The sequence below is a fragment of the Oncorhynchus mykiss genome, chromosome 21 (assembly GCF_057628025.1).
Source record: "Oncorhynchus mykiss isolate SJ-2025 chromosome 21, ASM5762802v1, whole genome shotgun sequence".
NCBI classification, from domain to species: Eukaryota; Metazoa; Chordata; class Actinopteri; order Salmoniformes; family Salmonidae; genus Oncorhynchus; species Oncorhynchus mykiss.
This window is the reverse complement of record NC_143042.1, coordinates 30,815,144-30,837,014: the sequence shown is the minus strand read 5'-3', so window position 1 is coordinate 30,837,014 and position 21,871 is coordinate 30,815,144. Positions and strand designations below refer to the sequence as shown.

General features: G+C 41.8%; 2 protein-coding genes and 3 non-coding genes across 5 annotated transcripts; all 5 read right to left on the bottom strand.

The window, feature by feature from the left end:
- Positions 1–7,206: 7,206 nt before the first annotated feature.
- Positions 7,207–13,532, bottom strand: rps4x (ribosomal protein S4 X-linked). Its single transcript, NM_001165051.1, is given in 7 exon segments — positions 7,207–7,373; positions 8,987–9,144; positions 9,752–9,923; positions 10,436–10,533; positions 12,282–12,462; positions 12,894–12,971; positions 13,495–13,532. Coding segments are annotated over 7 exon segments (792 nt in total). The 5' UTR covers positions 13,498–13,532; the 3' UTR covers positions 7,207–7,271.
- On the bottom strand, positions 8,743–8,877 carry LOC118943010 (small nucleolar RNA SNORA57). The gene has a single exon (XR_005038747.1). It is a non-coding gene; the product is annotated as a small nucleolar RNA SNORA57 (small nucleolar RNA).
- Positions 10,254–10,329, bottom strand: LOC118943014 (small nucleolar RNA SNORD61). The gene has a single exon (XR_005038751.2). It is a non-coding gene; the product is annotated as a small nucleolar RNA SNORD61 (small nucleolar RNA).
- On the bottom strand, positions 11,965–12,040 carry LOC118943013 (small nucleolar RNA SNORD61). The gene has a single exon (XR_005038750.1). It is a non-coding gene; the product is annotated as a small nucleolar RNA SNORD61 (small nucleolar RNA).
- Positions 13,533–14,611: 1,079 nt separating the features above from the next.
- On the bottom strand, positions 14,612–20,698 carry cited1 (Cbp/p300 interacting transactivator with ED-rich tail 1). The gene is made up of 2 exons (XM_021577611.3): positions 19,523–20,698; positions 14,612–17,165 (listed from the first exon to the last, which is right to left on the bottom strand). The coding sequence occupies exon 2, from the start codon at positions 17,150–17,152 to the stop codon at positions 16,589–16,591; it is 564 nt and encodes a 187-aa protein (XP_021433286.1). The 5' UTR covers positions 17,153–17,165; positions 19,523–20,698; the 3' UTR covers positions 14,612–16,588.
- Positions 20,699–21,871: the final 1,173 nt, after the last annotated feature.

The following is a 21,871-nucleotide window of genomic DNA, read 5'->3' as shown; positions in this document are numbered from 1 at the left end:
ATCATGGGCCTCTCTGATCAGTCTTCTCCTTGTATGAGCTGAAAGTTTAGAGGGACGGCCAGGTCTTGGTAGATTTGCAGTGGTCTGATACTCCTTCCATTTCAATATTATCGCTTGCACAGTGCTCTTTGGGATGTTTAAAGCTTGGGAAATCTTTTTGTATCCAAATCCGGCTTTAAACTTCTTCACAACAGTATCTCGGACCTGCCTGGTGTGTTCCCTGTTCTTCATGATGCTCTCTGCGCTTTTAACGGACCTCTGAGACTATCACAGTGCAGGTGCATTTATACGGAGACTTGATTACACACAGGTGGATTGTATTTATCATCATTAGTCATTTAGGTCAACGTTGGATCATTCAGAGATCCTCACTGAACTTCTGGAAAGAGTTTGCTGCCTGCACTGAAAGTAAAGGGGCTGAATAATTTTGCACGCCCAATTTTTCAGTTTTTGATTTGTTAAGTTTTTGATTTGTTAAATGTCGTTCCACTTCATGATTGTGTCCCACTTGTTGTTGATTCTTCACAAAAAAATACAGTTTTATATCTTTATGTTTGAAGCCTGAAATGTGGCAAAAGGTCGCAAAGTTCAAGGGGGCCGAATACTTTCGCAAGGCACTGTATATGGCCAATATACCATGGCTAAGAGATGTTCTTGTGCACGACGTGCCTGGAAACAGCCCTTAGCCGTGGTATATTGACCATATACCACAAACCCCAGAGGTGCCTTATAGCTATTATAAACTGGTTACCAATGTAATTAGAACAGTAAAAATAAATGTTTTGTAATACCCCTGGTATACGATCTGATATACCACAGCTGTCAGACAATCAGCATTCAGGGCTGGAACCACAAAGTTTATAATTAGAATAAAATGTGGAGTGGAGCTTTATAGTTAAGTGATGACATCAGGTGCCCCGTGAACCTTCCAAATGATTCGGCAATCATAACTTATTTTAAAAAAATACCTTTCCGTCATACATTTTTTTTCGCAATAAAGAAAGTTAGGTAAAAGATAAATCCACCCCTGTCAAATGGATAAAAGGTTGTTGATCTTAAGAACATTTCTCCTATAGCTGCCGTTTCCATTACACGTTACAATGTTTGTTTTGGCAGCATTTTTTGTTGTTGAATAAACCTGGGTCAGTGGAAACCTGCATATTGACTGCAAGATAAATATTTTTGTTGAGTTAATAGCTAGGTTTCCACTGACCCAGATTTTCATGCGAATATTCTAAAACCTGCATAAAAACAATATGCACATGTTCTCACCAAAGATGTTTCCATCAAATTGACTTGTTGTGGATAAAAGTCTGTGCTTGATGAAATTGTGCACATAAAAATAACTGCTGTTAAATTTCCATGAACCGAATAAAAATACGAATTGGTTTCCATCACATTTTCAAATTTGCTGATGGTTCTTTTAGAAGAAATCATAAATTTCTTAAATGGGTTTACATCGCGTTAAACTCTACTGATGGTTTTCTCACAAAAAAAAGTTTGCGTTATATAGCGCGTGTGCACACTGGTATTGGCACGCATGTATAGCCTACATTATGACATTATTATTATGGACAAAAGAGCAAGATTATTTTTATTTGTCAAATGTCAGCCAAACATAGATTATCATGTCACCAGAATAAGACCCTCTGTATTTATTTGAAAAATGGGGATCAAGTTCATTACCTTGCACCACCCTGTGAAATTCATCATAATTGATTTATTCTGTAGGTTAGGCGATTTTTAATTTTTTTTATCCTTTTCTATCCTCCCGATCCTTTAGATGGTCAAACTATGGATCATTTAGCTATTTTATTTGGACTTTTAGGACCCTTTAGATACATACTAAAAATTATAATTTGATCAAATATAGATGTTGGCCTTTACTACTAAAGCCCATTGAAAAGCAATGAATAACACATTCACGAATGGCAAAAAGGAGAGTCAATAAATAAATCACAAGAAAAAAGGTTTTGAAGTGTCTGCCCTAAATCTAGGAGATAAAAAAACTCAGGAAATATATATTTGTATTTAAACATATTTAACACCATTTTGGGGGGTAGGCACAAAACTAACTTCATACTTCTATTCATTTAAAATAAACGGTACCGGTTACCTTCAGAAGATTCCCGTGACAATTGTGGGGGTCATAGAGCAAAACAGAGTCATAATAGTTTGTAGGTCAAACCATTCGGACGCTATGGAAGTTTACTTTCTTTTCGGGACGTCTTATGGTCTGACAATTACCTATGTAGCTCTGCAACCTTTCACCGCAGATGCGGAAGTGCGACACTGGCTGATGCAGTGGATTGCGATGCATCCAATGCTAAAAAAACAGATAAGAGTTAAAGTCATAAATTTACATACACCTAGGTTGGAGTCATTAAAACTCGTTTTTCAACCACTCCACACATTTCTTGTTAATAACAAACTATAGTTTTGGCAAGTTGGTTAGGACATCGACTTTGTGCATGATACAAGTACATTTTCCAACAATTGTTTACAGACAGATTATTTCACTTGTAACTCACTGTATCACAATTCCAGTGGGTCAGAAGTTTACATACACTAAGTTGACTGTGCCTTTCAACAGCTTGGATAATTCCAGAAAATTATGTCATGGCTTTAGAAGCTTCTGATAGGCTAATTGACATAATGTGAGTCATTAGGATTTGTACCTGTGGATGAAGTTCAAGGCCTATCTTCAAACTCAGTGCCTCTTTGCATGACATCATGGGAAAATGAAAAGAAATCAGCCAAGACCTCATAAAAAATTTTTGTAGACCTCTACAAGTCTGGTTCATCCTTGGGGGCAATTTCCAAACACCTGAAAGTTCCACGTTCATCTGTACAAACAATAGTATGCAAGTATAAACACCATGGGACCACGCAGCCGTCATACCGCTCAGGAAGGAGATGCGTTCTGTCTCCTGGAGATTAAGGTAATTTTGGTGCGAAAAGTGCAAATCAATCCCAGAACGACAGCAAAGGACCTTGTGAAGATGCTGGAGGAAACAAGTACAAAAGTATCTATATCCACAGTAAAACGAGTTCTATATTGACATAACCTGAATGGCCACTCAGCATGTGCACATGGCGACAAAGATTGTACTTTTTGAAGAAATGTCCTCTGGTCTGATGAAACAAAAATAGAACTGTTTGGCCATAATGACCATTATGTTTGGAGGAAAAAGGGGGATGCTTGCAAGCTGAAGAACACTATCCCAACCGTGAAGCACGGGGGTGGCACGGGGGCTGCAAGACCCCCACACGGGGGCTGCTTTGCTGCAGGAGGGACTGGTGCACTTCATAAAATAGATGGCGTCATGAGGGAGGAAAATTATGTGGATATATTGAAGCAACATCTCAAGACATTAGTCAGGAAGTTAAAGCTTGGTTGCAAGTAGGTCTTCCAAATGGACAATGACCCCAAGCATACTTCCAAAGTTGTGGCAAAATGGCTTAAGGACAACAAAGTCAGGGTATTGGAGTGACCATCACGAAGCCCTGACCTCAATCCTATAGAAAATTTGTGGTCAATCCTATAGAAAACTGAAAAAGCATGTGCGAGCAAGGAGGCCTACAAACCTGATTCAGTTACACCAGCTCTGTCAGGAGGAATGGGCCAAAATTCACCCAACTTATTGTGGGAAGCTGAGTTTAAACGGTAAACTTTGATTTCCCCCCATCTATCTTCAGAGCTTGTGCTGTTAGGTGACCTAAACTGGGACATGCTTATTAACACCCCAGCCATCCTACAATCTAAGCTAGATGCCCTCAATCTCACACAAATTATCAATGAACCTACCAGGTACCACCCAAAATATGTAAACACGGGCACCCGCATAGATATTATCCTAACCAACCTGCCCTCCAAATACAACTCTTACTCTCTTCAACAAGGATCTCAGCAATCACTGCCTCATTGCCTGCGTCCGTCACTGGCCACGGGCAGCGTTCGGTACACTAACACACACACACATTCATGGCGCCTCCCTGTTCCGTTATCAGCTACGTTAACAATGTGGGTCGACACACAAGTTAACTTCTCTATCTTAATACATACATTTCACATTTTATTCTTACCTCCAGTCTGTAACAGTTTATGGTATAAAGAATTTACAGACAAGCGTTCATGTTTAATTTAAGCAACGTTTATTGTACCTATCAATGTTATGGATGAGCGCGTTGTTTGGTTCTGTTCCTCTCTCTTCATCTCTGTTGCTTCCGGGTATGCTGGGATAAGGACCAAGCTACGGTAATTGGGCTGACTTTGTAGTGCCTGTCCCGAATGGCTCGTTCATGTAAATGTGCATATTGAAAGACACCATGTCAGTAGTGGTGTGATTTTGTAAATGTTATATTGGTATATTGTATCATGAGAAACCCATTATTATGTTCTAATGGGAGGGGCTTACCCTACAAAAGGAGCCTATCTTAGAGTTCAAGGGGGGGAACCATTTTGGATTGAGCTGTTGATGCGGCAGCATTGTTTTGAGCTGTCCCATAATGGAGACTTTGGATGGCAGTACTGTTGTTTTTCTTCTGGATTCACTATGTAAATAAACACCTTGTCTCATCGCGCACCAGCGACTCCTGTGGCGTGCCGGGCGCAGTGCACGCTAACCAAGGCTGCCAGGTGCACAGTGTTTCCTCCGACACATTGGTGCGGCTGGCTTCCGGGTTGGATGCGCGCTGTGTTAAGAAGCTTGGTTGGATTGTGTATCGGAGGACGCATGACTTTCAACCTTCGTCTCTCCCGAGCCCGTACGGGAGTTGTAGCGATGAGACAAGATAGTAGCTACTAACAATTGGATACCACGAAATTGGGGAGAAAAAAAAGGGGTAAAATTCAACAACAAAAAAAGTTTTTAAAAAACAAAATTGGTTCTGCAATGTTGAAAGTTTTTGTGAGCTAATGAAAAAAACTCCCTTTTTTTTACCATTTATTTCCCTGAGCCTCCTTTGAACATTGAAATGCTATCTGATTGTGTGGGAGTTAGGAAATAAATGTACATGCACAGCCTTGATTGGCTGATAGGATGGTCTAGAGCCCACCCCCTTACCAAGATGAACAGTCACTGGCCTATTATAATCAAATCAGATGGTGACGTCAAGATCTGGCGCAGAAACTCCTGAACAGGCTGAAATTCCAGTTCTTACACAAAAAGGGCATTATCATTTTCATTATTTCAGTGTTATTTCGATGCCGTAGTGTGGACATATAATAAAACCCCCATTAACACAGTGACCCTTTAAGAAAAGTGTAAGGGTGCCAAATTTGGTGCTTTTATCACAAATTTACTGTTGTCTACATTTTCAGTTAAGTATACAAGAGATCATTTTTTAATTCTTCCATATTAACACAGAAATCATGGTATATAGTTTTTTGTCCAGTAAGTAGTTGCTTGACAAACTCCTAAAATTACAGAAGGATCAAAATAATATTTGGACATGGACATTTTTGACCAGTTGGGGTCAAAATGTATTTATTGACACTTAGGGTTAAAAGGGTCCATAATAGATCAAAGCATATCACTCAATCTGTTCGATTTTGAGTTTGACCATTAGCAACATGTGAAGTATTGGTCCCATGTTTTATGAGCTGAAATAAAAGTTCCTGAGAAATGATCCATACACACAAAAAGCTTATTTCTCTCAAATGTTGTGCACAAATTTGTTTACATCCCTATTAGTGTGCATTTCTCCTTCGCCAAGATAATCCGTCCACCTGACAGGTGTAGCATGATCATTACAGAGATGGACCTTGTGCTGAGGACAAAAGTCCACTCTAAAATGTGCAGTTTCGTCACACAACACCACAGCCATTTCAAGATTTGTGGGAGCGTTAATTTGGCATGCTGCCTGCAGGAATATCCAAGAGCTCTTTCCAGAGAATTGAATGTTAATTGTGACTACCATAAGCCGCCTGTAATGTCCTTTTAGAGAATTTGGCAGTACGTCCATCCTGCCTCACAACCGCAGACCACGTGTAACCACGCCAGCCCAGGACCTCCACATTCGGCTTCTTCAGCTGGGAGATAGTTGGAGACCAGGCACTAAGGCACAGCTGAAGTAACTGCAGGTTTGTTCATCTGAAAAATGTCTGAACCGGCAGAAACCATCTCACCAAAGTTCATCTGTGTGCTCATCGTCCTCACCAGGGTCAACTTCAGTGGACAAATGCTCACCTTCGATGGCCACTGGAGAAGTGCGCTCTTCACAGATGAATTCCGGTTTCAACTGTACCGGGCAGATGGCATTGTGTGGACATGTCAATGTTGTGAACAGAGTGCCCCATAAGCTACAGACAACAAACACAATCATGAACGGTAATTTAAATGTACAAAGGTAACGAGACCCTCAGAGCCATTGTCGCACCATTCATCCGCCACCATCACCTCATGTTTCAACATAATGCGCAGCCCCATGTCGCAAGGATCTGTACTCAATTCCTGAAAGCTGAAACTGTCCCTAGTCAACAGCTACAATCAACAATCTGATCAACTATACGAAGGAGACGTGTTGTGCAGTATGAGGCAGACGGCAACACCAGATACCAACTGCTTTTCTGATCCACAACCCCTACTTCTTTAAGGTATGTGAAATCCATAGACTAGGCCCTAATATACCTCTTTCAATTGACCAGTGTCTTTATATTAACTAACGCAGTAGGATCTTTTAAATTGTTGCGTTTACATTTTTGTTGTGTAGCGTGCCCTAGGGCAATGTGTCCTGATGGTGGCACTGTGGGGCCGTAGCTTGAACCCTACCATTGCTGCTTGCAGCCCTCTTCTCCATGGTCTTCTGCAAGGTGAAAAACAGAAGACATCCCCCTAATGACCAGCAGCAATAACATACCACATCACCCAAACCACACCTTCCAGTGCATGACAATGTTCATAGAAGACTGAGTGCCAATATACACAATGACCCGAATACTGGTTTAAGTAAATGTGAATAGTGTTAAATGGCAAGTATCACAACATGCTTAGCACATACTGTAATGTTCAGTGAGATGATCATATAAGCACTAGCCTGTGTAAATAACAGGCCTAATTGTAACAAAATACTCATCCACCTCTCACTAGTTGACAAGAAACCTACATAAACATTTCATCAAAATACATTTCCCTTTCAAATAATTTACAACCCCGATAATTCACTAATCCAACAACATGGAAAACAATAGTCAAGTCAGGGGTTGGATTTTGTTGTAAATAACATTGTTTTTATTTCAAAGCAAGGATGCCTAGAACTACATATAGGACTTAGCTGCTGCCGGCCTTGGCAGCGATTCTCTTGTCTCTCTCCTCAGCGATTGTGAGACGAATACCCTTTCCACGGGGCAGGGACACCCACGGCTTGTTGCCCTGGAGATGGGGGAGGGAGAGAGTAAACGGAAGAATGCTGGTAAAGAGGGAATCTACAGACATGGCACAGGAAGTGGTCAAAAGTAATTGGACAAAAGATGATGCACAGCCCAAGAAAGTGAATGCTGATTCTTAGGAAAAAGGAACATTTCATCTTAGCTGTGACAAATACTGATGTTAGTCTAAAAAGACCACAACCATCCTTGCGAGTGGCACAGCGGTCTAAGGCAATGCATCGCATGCAGTGCTATAGGTATTACTACAGACCCGGGTTAATTTCTCGGGCTGTGGGAGTCCCATAGCACAGCACACAATTGGCCCAGCGTCGTCCGGGTTAGACCGGTAAGGGCTTAAATTGGCTCATGGCGCTCTAGAGACTCCTTGTGGCAAGTGGGTGCCGGTAGGCTGACCCCGGTCACCAGCTGAACCGTGTTTCCTCCAACAGATTGGTGGGGCTGGCTTCCGGGTTAAGCTGGCGAGTGTTAAGAGCATGAGTAGGCGGGTCATGTTTTGGGGAATCATGACTTGATCTTCACCTCTCCCGAGCTTGTTGGAGTTGCAGCGATGAGACAAGATTGAAAATTGGGGAGGGGATTAAAAATGAAAAACAACCAAAAACCTGTCTATAACGCTTGGGACTGATACATTGATCAGGCTGTAGTATTTACTTGTGTTAAAGGGATAGTTCACCCAAATAACATGTTTTCTTACCCTGTCAATAGTCTATGGAAAAGGTTTGACTGCAATCCATGCTTTGGTTTAGTTGTCATGGCACAGTTTCCAAATGCTAGCAGGACCGATATTAGCATTTTTCGCTTATCATGTCCAAACCGTCTGTCAATATCTAAAAGCATGGGTCTCCAACAGGTAGATCGCGAGCTCATAGCCCACCTAGGAGTAGCTCACAGTATATTACCGACACAGGGAAGAGAACATGAACATTTGAAAGCTAGAAAAACAACACTCAACATGTTTCATTTTTTAAAAGGAGCTCTCATGCCATGAAAGGTTGGAGACAATTGATCTAAAATGTATTGTGAAGCTCAAAGTCACTTATAGATGAACTAAAATGTATTGTGAAGCTCAAAGTCACTTACAGATGATTTGAAAAGGTGCAAAAATGCTAACATTAAATGGGATTTGTGCCACAAATGCTGAAACATTAGCATGTAGAAACAGTGCCAGGGAAACTAAACCAAAGCATGGATTGCTGTCATAACTTGTCCATAGACTGCTTACATGGTAAGGACCAATTGTGTAATTTGGGTGAACTGTCCCTTGAACGGTTCTGTCTATAGAACATACTTCCTATCAAATCTGAAGTAGTGTCGTTTTGGGATGGTTGGTAAAGCTACTGTTCATCATTGTCAAGTGTGCCAGCGATTGAGGATAGAACCAGCAGACAATAACACGCTGGTACCGAAGACATAGCATTGGCTTTGTTCTACCTCCGTACAATCACACATGAGTACTGAGCAACTACATGAGTGTCAAGAAATGGAGGGGATGAGCAGTGTCGTCAGGGTGTAGTATAGCTCATGTTTGTATGCGAAGGTGTGTGTGGATGTGCAGGTATGTGTTTGAGTGCGCGTGCATGAGTCTTCTCTACTTACCTTGCCAATGATGAAGATGTTTCCAAGCCTGGTGGCGAAGATGTTTCCAGCGCTATCCTTGACGTGTACAACGTCAAACGAGCCGGGATGCCTCTCCCTGTTGGTGATGATACCAATACGCCCCAAATTGGCACCACCGGTCACCATGCACAGGTTACCTACAGGGAAAAGAGAGGGGAGACAAAAGGGGAGAGAGCGATGAGGGTAAAGACGGTACTTCAAAAGTATGCCAAATTTGATTGGGTAGTATTTTTGCTTTGCGTCAGTCAAGTCTGCAAAAAGTTTCAAAGGTGGTGCTTAGTGGATCCAACAGACCACCATTTTTCACAATTTATTTTTCCTACAAAGTGTCAAAATGAGTCAACAATCCAGTTCTACATTCACCATTGAAGAAAATGTAACCCCTCTACCATGGGATAAGCAAGACTACACAAAATCTTAATTTAATTACTCTGCCCGTGTAAGTGTCTGAGATCAACGGTCCCTGCCAGCCGTGGGATGCAAGATAAACAGGGATAGTAGGAAACTAGCTGATGTGTGCAGCACTGAACAAGCTGCACTGTAACTTATCCTGCTTTTATAATAATTTTTCAATTTGACTAAATTCAAGACAAGCCAGACATTACTACCACCCCGCACACGTAATAGATTTGATATGTAACACTTCAAAAATCTATCAGGCAAACCTTAAAGACACCTTTCCCCACATGTATACATTTCCCTTTCAATCACTTTAAAAGTATATATTTTTAACCGTGATGTTACCTGTGTCGAACTTGATGTGTTCTGTGATCTTGCCGGTGGCGAGGTCGATGCGGACTGTGTCGTTGACCTTGATGAGGGGGTCGGGGTAGCGGATGGTGCGTGCGTCGTGGGTCACCAGGTGGGGGACTCCTTTAGTGCCGATGAGGTTCTTCTTCACCTTGCACAGTTTGTACTAGAGGGAAGGAGAGGGGGAGAATGAGTGATTGTTATGGCATGGCTTCCCAAACCTAGACTCGGAAGTGTAAATGCTTAATTAAAAGGGAAAATCCACTAGAATGTTTCATTAGTCAACTGCTGATAGCAGTAAAATGTTTTTGTACTGACACGTAAAATGTAAGATATGACTTTAAAAAAATTGATTACCCACTTGGTTTTGAAGTCTAAATCCTAATGTGATAAACAGGCATAACTACTCCAAATGAAACCAGGCCAGGCAGGCGTTTACACAAAATGTTGAATTTGTAACCCTTTCACATTAGGATTCATCCAATTCTTTTGGTTGGAGCTCAGAACTTCTTAGAGGTATTGGTGAGGGTTTTTTCAGCTCGTTGATCAAAACCAAAGACTGTCTTCATCGCTCCCTCCATACAGAAAATCATATTGTACTTGTACTGCTTGGTTTAAAAAGACAGGCTTGAGCTGTGAATAACTAGACTCGCAACCATGTGTGACAACGTGGCATACCTGGGCCTCCTCAGCGGTGATGCGGTGAACAGTGAAACGTCCCTTCACGTCATAGATCAGACGGAAATGCTCTCCAGTTTTCTCAATGCTGATCACATCTACAGACAGACATCACGCATTCATATCAATGATCAAATCCAGAACAGGCCAACACCAAAATAGGACGCATCAGACCAAATTCAATAAAGTCAGTCAGGATCAAATTCTCATAACTGGGAACAAAATGACACTGCGCATTTCAGATACCAGTAGTTAGAATGACAGTCAAACCAACTGAATGACAGTCAACCCAACAATATTTAGTCCGTTCATAATAGTAATAATTAGGTTGGTGCTTACATTCGTCGTATTTCACACAGGTACAAGTGTGTATTAATACAGGTGAATTGGAAATTTGTTTTTACATATCTCACTCCTGCGACACCCCCGGAGAGTGGGGTCATGGCCAAGGTCTGCCATTATCAACAGAGCAATTAAGGTCAAGTTCCCTTTTCACCTTGTCGGCTCGGGATTCGAACCAGCAACCTGTTGGTTACTGGCCCATCTACCACCCAGGTCAGATACTAACAAAAAGCACAACACAACCCATTCCATTGTACACCAGTTAGCTAGGCAAAATATCAGACTACTAGAGGGGCACTATACAAATCCTCTAGACTCAATTGTGTATCAGAGGAAAACATCTCACACTGTTTTTCCATCAAAGCATGTGATCTAGCCTTGTGGTGCACCAATGCGGGAAGGCATGGTCCAGCGACAAATCCACTCGATTGTACATTAGATGGCTCGGCTAAAATCCCACTGTATGTTCTAACAGCAGTGTGTGAGCTAGCCTTAAAGGAGACGTGTTACATGGTCTGCATTTACATAATGTGAGGTTTCACCTAGCCCGGGAAATGAATCACAACACAATCATAGCTCTCTTGGCAGGAATAAAAGTCGTACAGAAGTGTGTGTGCGTGCAAGATGGTGTGTGCATGAAAGTCTAATGGGGTACATGTGAAGATGTGTGCCTGAGAAACCGTGTGAATATGAGAGTGAATGTCTACTGGTGTGTGTACAAGTTTGCTTGAGCCCCTAGGAGGATATGGGTGAAGATCCAAAAAGAGATTAAATTCCTTTAAGTGGGTCCACAGATGTCCCTCCATCTGATGTGAGGTGTGTTGTGCACTTATCTAACCAGAAGCCATGAAGACCAAATGAGAAAACAAGTGAGGAATAATTTGACAAGCGTGATCAAGACACCACCAAAGCCCAGACTAGCTACAACTAAATGAAACTCACTCCAAACACTAAGTGTGCCATCTACCAAATCAGGCTAAGTGCAAAACTCTTTAGATATTTAAAGAAGAAGTCTTCGGTCAGTTCAGTGCCTTGCATCCAAAGTGATATGCTCATCACAACAACATCCCATCCTTAGACTGGGACACACAACGAGAAACATTTACATATGCAATTTCACAGCAACGAGGAGATACACGTCATATAACCTGCTCAAATACTACAAAATGCACCCCTACTTTAAGTTAGAGCTCAGAACTTCTTAGAGGTATTGGTGAGATTTTTTTCAGCTCATTGATCAAAACCAAATATTGTCTTCATTGCTCTTATTTCCAGCTCTAGTCACGGGTTAGGTGAAATGAGTGAATGAGTGGAACAGTACCCTCCCCCTTCTTCCCTCTAGTCCTTCACTTCATTCTCATTACCCTTCACCCACACCTATCATCTTCCACAACTCTCCCCTATGAAGTCAATAGGGAAGGTCACATCACTGCAAACTATACTCCTCTCCCTTCCTCAGAACATACTCACCCCTTCCCTTCCTCACTCATTAAACCCAACTCACCCATGAAGCCAGTGGGGTAGGTGATGTCGGTGCGGACCTTGCCATCGATCTTGATGAACCTCTGCATGCAAATCTTTTTGACCTCGTCTCCGGTCAGGGCGTACTTCAGACGGTTCCTGAGGAAGATGATGAGGGGCAGGCACTCCCTCAGCTTGTGGGGACCGGTGGAGGGACGAGGCGCCTACATAGATAAAATTGGGTGTGCTATTTTAACTACTATATGAGCAGTAAACAATGACAGCTATAGACCACGTTGGTTCAGCAGACAAGTATACACAGGAAGACATAACTATGCATTAAAATAGCAATGTGTCAAGTAATTTTCAACAAACATGTTATTGCCTATACTTTCTTTGTGTGTCTCATAAATGTCTGTTCAGTTGCAGGTGGTTCGCCATACACCAGAGAATATTCAGAAAAAGAGTTAAGTCATCCCACCATTTTAGCTTCTTGACATCTTGCATTTCCCAACATCTTTGCAGGAACTAGTCGTTTCTATGCGACGCGGCCATAGATATGCCCCTCAATTTAGCTAATAATCGGCATGATAGTCTGCAACTAACAAGTAACATTGTGGTTTTATAATTTAGGTATGAAGTAGCATGTACTTACGAACACTCCGGTGAGCTTGTCAAGCATCCAATGCTTGGGCGCTGCAACGCGCTTCAGGTGCTTCTTCGGTCCTCGTGCCTAGCAACCAGAAAAATAACTTGTCAACCCAACTAATGTAGTTAAACTTCCAGCCTAACAACAGACAACTCAGTTTCATTCGAAACACCATGCGACCTGTCTGGCTAGCAGAGTTCGGCGTACAATATTTTCATTTCCTGCACGGTCCTTGAATGACAATTCCGACCGTGGCCTACTCGATAAAAACACAACAGGGTTTATGTTGACCCAATTCTCTCTGCAAAAAGTTTGTGCTCAGGTAAACACTTTTGAAATAGACTTTTGAACGTAAAAGTATTGGTAACAGAAACATTTGGTTCAAATGGGCAGAATTGACACTAGCTAGCTAGCCGATGGTGAAATAATTCGTTTTTTCGAATATCGTTTCATAGACCAAAACTTAAGTCCTTATTTCAATACAGGGACGAGCCATCGCCAAATGTTTGTCTTTTCAAATTATCACAGTTATATGTGGGATATTATATTCAGAAAAAGTGATGTTTGACGATGATTCTGGCGAGAATCGTTCGGAAACACAGCTCACCATGTTGGAGTCTGCGGGGAAAAGGACCTCCCACTTTCAGGCCTTAGAAAATAAGACCGAGTATTGTGCTGACGAGGGCCAAACAGAGCGGAGTTTATATGGTCCACTCTCTAGTGTCGCGGAGAGTAACTGCAACTGGATGTTCCTTGAACTTGTTAGAAATATGGAAGATGGTTATTTTAGCAGGCCAGGTACACATACGTCAGTATTTGTATTGTATTGAATGGTACAAATACTGATATGGCTCTCACTGATTCTTATATAATTGTAAATATTTTCTATATTTCAGTGTAGCGATCCTCGCTATATGGGCCATGTTATAATTCTCACCAAGTGTATTAACACTATTGGCGTGATGTGTAGGATGTTTGCCTAACACGCCAGAGATCTGGGTTTGCTTCCCGCGCCCTACATTCATTACTATATTCTCAAATTGTAATATGCCTAAGCAACGCACATACAGGTTAACTTATTTTCCTAAAATGAATATACTGATTCGCAAGTCTAGCCTACATGTCTTCATCCTAATAAAAATATATATATTGGTATGTACTGTAGCCTATGTGTTTTTGTCTTCTCCGAGCCTCTCAAATGTAAATTGTCCATATCTCTCAGGAAATGCCAGCGGGCTTTTCAGTTTATGCTGCGCGAGATAATAAAGCTGTTCTGAGGCGCATGTGTTTCCAATTCCCATGACAAATGTCACTAGTGACGTCCTTCTTTCTGGCAGCTTGCTTTCATATGCTTTAAGTGTATGCTCTATTTATCTTCTCATAGTTACAGAAGTTAAGGATTTACACAAAGGCACCGCATTATGCTTGACCCCTGGCCCTCAAACATGCAACAGTGTGTCTGTTGTAGCCTATCAATGGTGTGTTTTTATATGTTTGACAAATCTTTCTAAAAATCATGCCTACGAATATTCTGTTCTGTATAGGCCAACAGTCCATTTTCCTTTCATTATTGGACTTGCGTGACCTGTTGATTTGACAAGTCACCACTAGATGGCGACATGTTATAAAATGTTAACAGTTCTCAGCAATCAAGGGTTTATGAATGAATTTACTAAAATAATATGTACAAATGTTGCATCTGGTCGGCGTAATGACAAATACGATTCAGGTTTGTATTCTTTATTTTCCCCCAAATGCAGAGAAGTAACAAAAATACAAGCATTTAAATATGATCTAGTACATATTTTCATAAAGATACAAATGAGATGCAAACGGAGAAAGTGCTAAAACAAAAATCAACATCAGTTATGATTCCACCTGTCATTTCAAAAACAAAAAAGAGAAAAAAGAAATAGGTCCCTCCCCCTTTCTAAAATAAGGCCTCAATTAAAAAAAAGGTGTGATTTAAAGAGAGAAACTTAGGACCATACAATCAGTGCAGTAGCTAGACAAGTGATTCTTTTTTTTTTCTCCAACATTTTTTTTCCTTTACAAAATCAATAGCAAGAAGTGTTTCTCAAGCTAAAACAAAAAGAAAATGACCACAAAAATATCAGATATGTCATAAGGAAAGTAAAACAAACATTTAATGAAAAGTAAATGTTCTTGCTAGTCTGGAAGCTCAAAGGGTTTCTGATTAGGAAATAAGTTGGTGTAGTTATCTTGCATTTCCTTGGAGTCAAAACTTAAAGGGAAACTTACAGGAATACATTCCCATGCAAGCAGTCACACACACACTCGTGCTCTCTTACGATCAAGTGATCCAGCAACTAAAACTACAAAACAATAAGGACCCTGTTTAGATATGTAGCCTACTCCTGCTTTAGTCTACTGCCGGCCTACTGACTGACTAACTCGAAAAGGTAAAAACACCATCGTATCACATGGTGAAAGAAGCATGATGATGCCAAGTGACTCACACTTGGAACATGGGAACTTAGTCAATTGGAACTTTTCCTCTTTATTAACAGGTACTGTTCAAAAAAATAATTAATTTACACAATCATTAGTTTATAATTAATTAGCCTTCAGCTCTCACAAGTCAACCCCTCTCCAAAAAAAATACAATATTTTTTAAAGTCACCCTTCTTTAACCGCCTCATTACCTGTAACCCTCAGGAACTATTGTACATGTCCTATATGGCACCCTATTCTCTCATATATACATATAAAAACACACAGCACTACTTTTGAACAGGACACACAGGGCTCTGGTCAAAAGTAGTGCATGGGCCCTGGTCAAAAGTAGTGCGCTATATAAGGAATTGGGTGCCATTTTGGACATACACATTGACGGTACAACAGCAGAGTAGGTAGTAATGGAGCATCTTAGCTCTAGGACCACAGGGGACAGAGATGGAGGGGGGGGGGGGGGGACTTATAATAGACAGAGAGAATGATGGGGCAGGGGGGAGGAACTATGATTCATTTCACCTACAGAGTTACCAGGTACACGAAGACCACGGACATTAAGACTCATTCATTTATTTAGATACAGACACTGACAGCACCATACAGGTCAGGTTACACCGGTCCACCGAGACTACACAGGCTTCTGATGCCTCCTGTCATGTCTGTCTTATGTCACAGGGACCTGAACAATCCCCCCCCCACACACACACACACACACACCCTGGTGTTCCATCAAACCTGCTGAACTCTCCTGAATGTTGGGGTAACTGAATAAGTGACAAGTGCCTGTTTCACGGCTGCTACTTCCATTACCGGATCGTAATACCATCCATCCCTCCTTCTGCCGGTGTGTGTGTAGGGGGCCCTTGGGAAGTAGAGTGAAATTGACAGACAGGCCCGAGGCTCAGGTTCCCTCAGTAACATAGTATTTTCAGTGAGACACACAAAAACATTAGACCCTGTGTCTATCCTTTCTCCTTTAAATTTAGAATGGGACACAGAGGAAAAACAAGAGAACAGCATGATCTTTTTGCGTCAGGTTGTGTCCATAACTTGTCCTTTAGAGAAAAACAGAGGGTGACCCCCCCCCAAAAAATGTCTAATTTCGTGTGTTTGGGTGAGCACCCAGCCGGGACATTAGAGTTTATGTCAATCCAACCTAGAGAGTAATGAAAAGGAAAGAATGAGAGAGCACAGATCCCCTCCTTTCATCCCTCCATTTGGGTGGGTCAGCATCCGGCAGGTACATCCGCTATGAAGTCAAACTCGTTCTGTCCTAGCCAGAGTTCAGGCAGCTCGTTAGCCTGGTCCAACCCCAGCTCTACGACCAACGACATCAGAACCTCCTCATCCACCGGGTCAGAGTCAATAATCCCCCCACAGCCCTGATTCCTCCCTCCAACACCTCCAGGGGTAACCCCCACCAGCTGCCCCGCCGAGCCCAGCGTTGAGGCCCCAAACCCCCTCTGAGGTCCTGACGTGGGCCCAGAGGCTACGCCCCCACTTATACCTCCAGCCAGACTCTGGTAGTGGGAGTTGAGTTTCTGGAGCTGCATGCTGGCGAGGAGGTGAGGGCCGGTCTGGAGGGTCTGCAGGCAGAATGGCTGAGGTTTGGAGAGGGATGGAGAGGTGGAGGTGTGGAGGGTGGTGGAGGAGGAGGGTAAGGGGCCACCCCCGGGTGTCTTGACAGGCACTGCCGTCCCGGTGTAGTGGAGGAGGGTGAGGGAGGATGACGGCAGCTCGCGGTCCTTCATGACAACGTGGGTGGGGCTGGAGAACAGTAGTGAGGTCATCACCTGGGGATGCCTGGGAATAAGGAAGAGGAAAAGATGTTACGATGACGTCATCAAACAGGGACACTACACAAGGCGGAAGAGATAACAGAGAGTACTAAAAACATACAAGGTTCTGATAAGAGATATGACATCATAGCAGCTGGATCACAGTGATAAGACTAATTTTCTTTGCTTTAACAGCCTGAAGTCAATTGTTTTACTACCTACTAAGTTGAGACTGGAGACTGTCCCAGCTAAAAATTGTCTAATTTAATTGGTGGGTCACACAAACAAACAAAACATTTTTTGTTGCTTTTTACATTGCAAAGAGAAAGGTCTGTATCCCAATTGGCACCCCCTTCCCTTTATAGTGCACTACTTTTGACCAGAACCAACCAAGGTTTGGGAACTTGGGATAGGGACTAAGTCAATTAACCATGAAAATACCATAGGCTCAGAGAGAGGGGACTGACTGACTGTCTGGTTGGATGTCTGGGGTTCATAATAGGGTTAAAAGACAACAGACCCATTGAGGTCTGAGTCACATGATAACATACATACATATCGCCCTGAGAAAAGGAGTGTGTATGTGGGTGCGTGCATGTTTGCGTGAAAGAGGGACACACACGTCCAGTCATGAGGCTGTCATTTTAGGCAGTTAATCGCTTAATTGTATGTGCTGATCCACTGGAACCCCCTTCCCGAGACACACACTCATCCAACCCCCTTCCTTCCCCAGCCCATATTTAGGGAGAGGATAATTGCTACAGGCATGCATGCAGCTGCACTGGGCCTATAGAACACACACACCCGTCATCTTCTGTGGCCTGCCATTGACAGCTGTTTGGTATTCACCACTTTGTGTGTGTTCTCTGGTCCTTTGTGTTCATTATTCATTGGATGATTACTGTCAGAGGCAGACTGACTGCACATGGTTCCTCAACACAACAGCTTTCTATTACACTGATGATGCTGACGGGCAGACAGACAGACCGATAGGAGGAAGGAGAGACACTGGGCCATGTTCAAATATCAGTGGTGGAACATGTACCCAATTGTCATTCTTGAGTAAAAGTAAAAAGATACCTTAATAGAAAATGGCTGAAGTAAAAGTTTACTACTACTGGTGTAAAAGTCAAAGTATTTGGTTTTAAACCAGACGGCACAATGTAGTCTATTTTTTATTGGCGGATAGCCAGGGGAACACTTCAACAAAGCATTTGTGTTTAGTGAGTCTGCCAGATCAGAGGCAGTAGGGATGACCAGGGATGTTCTCTAGATAAGTGTGTGGATTTGACCATTTCTGTCAAAATGTAACAAGTACTTCTGGGTGACAGGGAAAATGTATGGAGTAAAAAGTACATTATTTTCTTGAGGAATGTAGTGCAGTAAAAGTTATAAAAATTCTAAATAGTAAAGACACCCCAAAAAACTACTTAAGCAGTACTTTAAAGTATTTTTACTTAAGTACTTTAAACCACTGTCAAATATCCTTCCATTTATATCCGTGATTATGCCTTCCTCAAGGAAGGAGAATGCGTTTTGAAAGTATTCCAACAGAGCCTATTGAAGTGGTATGTGTCTCACTAAACTGCTTCATTAAAACCTATTGCCAAGAAGACAAACTGTTGATTGAATAGCCTACCTTTGTCAATTAGCAAGGCTAGTATATTTAGCCTATATAAACTAATCACATTATGTCAGACAATCACTATAGAAGTTACTTGGAACAGGTTTTCAGTAATATGGTTAATCATATCGGTCTCCCGGTGGACTTGAGTGTCAGACCTGAAAGAGCATAAAACGCGTCTCATCTCTCCCAACAACGGCGGTGTCAATTACCATGCGTGACGAACAAATTGAAACGTCAATCTGCACACACACCTTCACCATATGCTGAGGCTTAGCATGGCCACTTGTTTTAATTGAATCAACACATTTAACTATGGGGTGGAGGAAACAACGCAGAAAGGATATTTAATCACCCTACAAAATGCCATTAACGTATAGCCAGCCTACTTTGCATAACACATATAGTCTAACTCATGTTTGTGACAAATATGTTTTGACCCCATTTGCAAATTTGGTCAAATTGACTAAATAGCTTATTCAAACCAGGCTTTTAGGAGATGAATGTTATTGAGTAGTGTCATAAATCGTTCAAATAGCGCGTAAAATGTATTTCATTTCAGGGTGTAGGCAAACTTCAGAATGCAGATCGGGAAACTGTAAAAAAAAACATGAAAAAAACAAGTGTACATTCTGCCTTATTGCTCTGCGAACGAAAACAAATAGTAAAGCAAACCATGGGCAATGTCAAATAAACATTAGCCTAACGCATAACTTACAAATAGCATTAACAGAAAATGTATACAGGCAAGAACAAACCTTTTAGAAAAAACGTTCAGCACAGCAGAGAAGGTCCGTGTGTGGAGAGGATTGGTGAGATGTCTAATGAACCCAAATCAACTCGCAAAACCACACCAGTAAGTAAATGTTGTCATCAACTAAAACGTTTGTTAATAGTTGTCTATATTTAGCAAGTCATCCGTTAGGTCCTGTTAAACTGTAGCCATAAAGTAAACGGTTGTGGATCAGGACATTGTCCCCGTGCAGCGTCTCGCCTTCACTCTCAATTTCTCTCTAGACTGGACGACTCGGGCAGAGTTCCCTCAATGGTGTTGTTACTGAATCTAAAGGATTATTCATTCGCTCGCTCACTCACTCGCACACACACTCGACCCTCAAGAAGCGGCGGGCGAAGTGCGTTTGTGGCTGGACAGCATCAAAATCCCGGCCAAGAGTATGAAGAGAATCGGACAGACGCACAAGGGCTATCGCCCAACAAACGGTTCGGTTAATTCCAGTACCTTAGTGATCCAGTTTCCATAGTTTCCGTGTGCCCGTCATGAAAGCGCTCAACTGAGGCAGATGTTCTTTATTCTCAAGAGCGAGCGCCTTTCTCTACAATCACAGATCAAATAGTGTTCTATTCTATTCTCAACAGCCATCTCACTGATTATCATTCATGAGGGAACGCATAGCCCCAACACCCCTTAATGCACTTGAAACAATAACTGATGATTTGCACAACATAAAATGTGACACCAAAATGAAAAACAGTGTGGGCCAACACACTCGCACTAGCCTACTTAGACAGACACCGTGGATGCTGTCATCAATTAGGTAGGCCTATTTAATATTTTAAAGTCCTCTGTTACAACTATAGGTCAAATAACTCATGTCATCGTGAAATAAAATGACAGACCTAAACATTTCCCAAAATTTGAGGTTGTCCTATCAACCCAGACCCATTGATAACACAGCATTTTTTTCAGATCCTCTGTTCATTCATACATTGATTTTTAACAATTCGTCTCAATATTGTCAGAGAGAGAAAATAAAACATGCCAAGGCACCTTCTTTTAAAACACCACGCGCCTGAATTCCTTTTCAGTTAACCACATAAAGGCTTGCGAGCATCTGTCTTTATTGTGGTCAAGTCCCGTCAGTGCGCGGGGACAGTTCTCATGTAGATGAGGCTCGAGCATGATGTATGGAAGTACGGGGAGTCCTCTTTCTCCCCGGTGAGAAAACGTTATGCAAATGAGACGAACGGTTTTCAATTTCCCTCTTGAATGTAAAACTAGAAAAAAACGGGTAAAAACAGACCGACCCACATAAACGCAAATTAACGTCAGCTTGTAATGTCCAACAACTCTCCTTTGATACATTTTTTTTTTTGCAAGCCTAGTTATATTATAGACTGAGCCCTAAAGCAAACACTTATCTTATGACAAAACAATTCATAATCTAAAAAGGTCAACTGATGTCGTATTCAAATCAAATGATGACATCCTATGGAGGGAAACATGATGTTTTGCATAAAATGTCGTTGGGAAGGCCTGATGCAGTCAGTCTAGTCGTCATACAGGACATGGCAGGCAGGTGTGCTATTCAACAGCATGAATAGAGTTGGGAGTTTGATTTCAGGCTGGGGAGGAGAGTAAACGTTCTTATCTATACACAAGGCTCTGAGTTTCTTTAGTGAAGCCGTCAGGCAGATAGGATGTGTATGGTTAATGTATGGAAGCCATGCTTTTTCTCAATTGGATTTGCGCAACTCCTGCGTCCTCTTTACTCTTGCCCTCTCTTGCCTCCCTTTTCCTAAATCAGCAAAACTTAAGCAGCTGGTTAGGATAATTAAGGTAGTAGGTTAGGAAAAGTGTTAGGGTTACCTAAAATGATTTCCGAATTGACTTTAATATGTAAACTGACATCACTTTCACATTAGCGGCATCCCTTCTAGACATGACCGCGCTTCATCTGTTGAATTACATTTACAGTGGTGGAGCCCAAAATAAGTGAAAAGTGATTAAAAATAAATTAAATTAGTTGTGTGGGACATTTTAAAGGCACAATAAGTTCCATATTGTTTTTAAACGTGTGTATGCTTTTCAACAAAAAAAAAGAAGCTAAATCAAAGGGGGTGTGGCAGATTTCAAAACTCTTACACAAATGACAACTTGAAAGGTGGCTATCAAGGAGGGAAGGACACTCATCCGTCGCCTACTAACGAATTGTCATCACCACCTGACCACTTATCGGTTTCTGGGTCATGGGAGGGAGAGAGAGAGGTGTGGAGGACGGACTTTTCTTCAAATGATTAAAGGCCCAATAAATAAAGTGGATTGAGAAACATTTTTGTTTGGCAAAGGACTGATAATTTGGCCATAT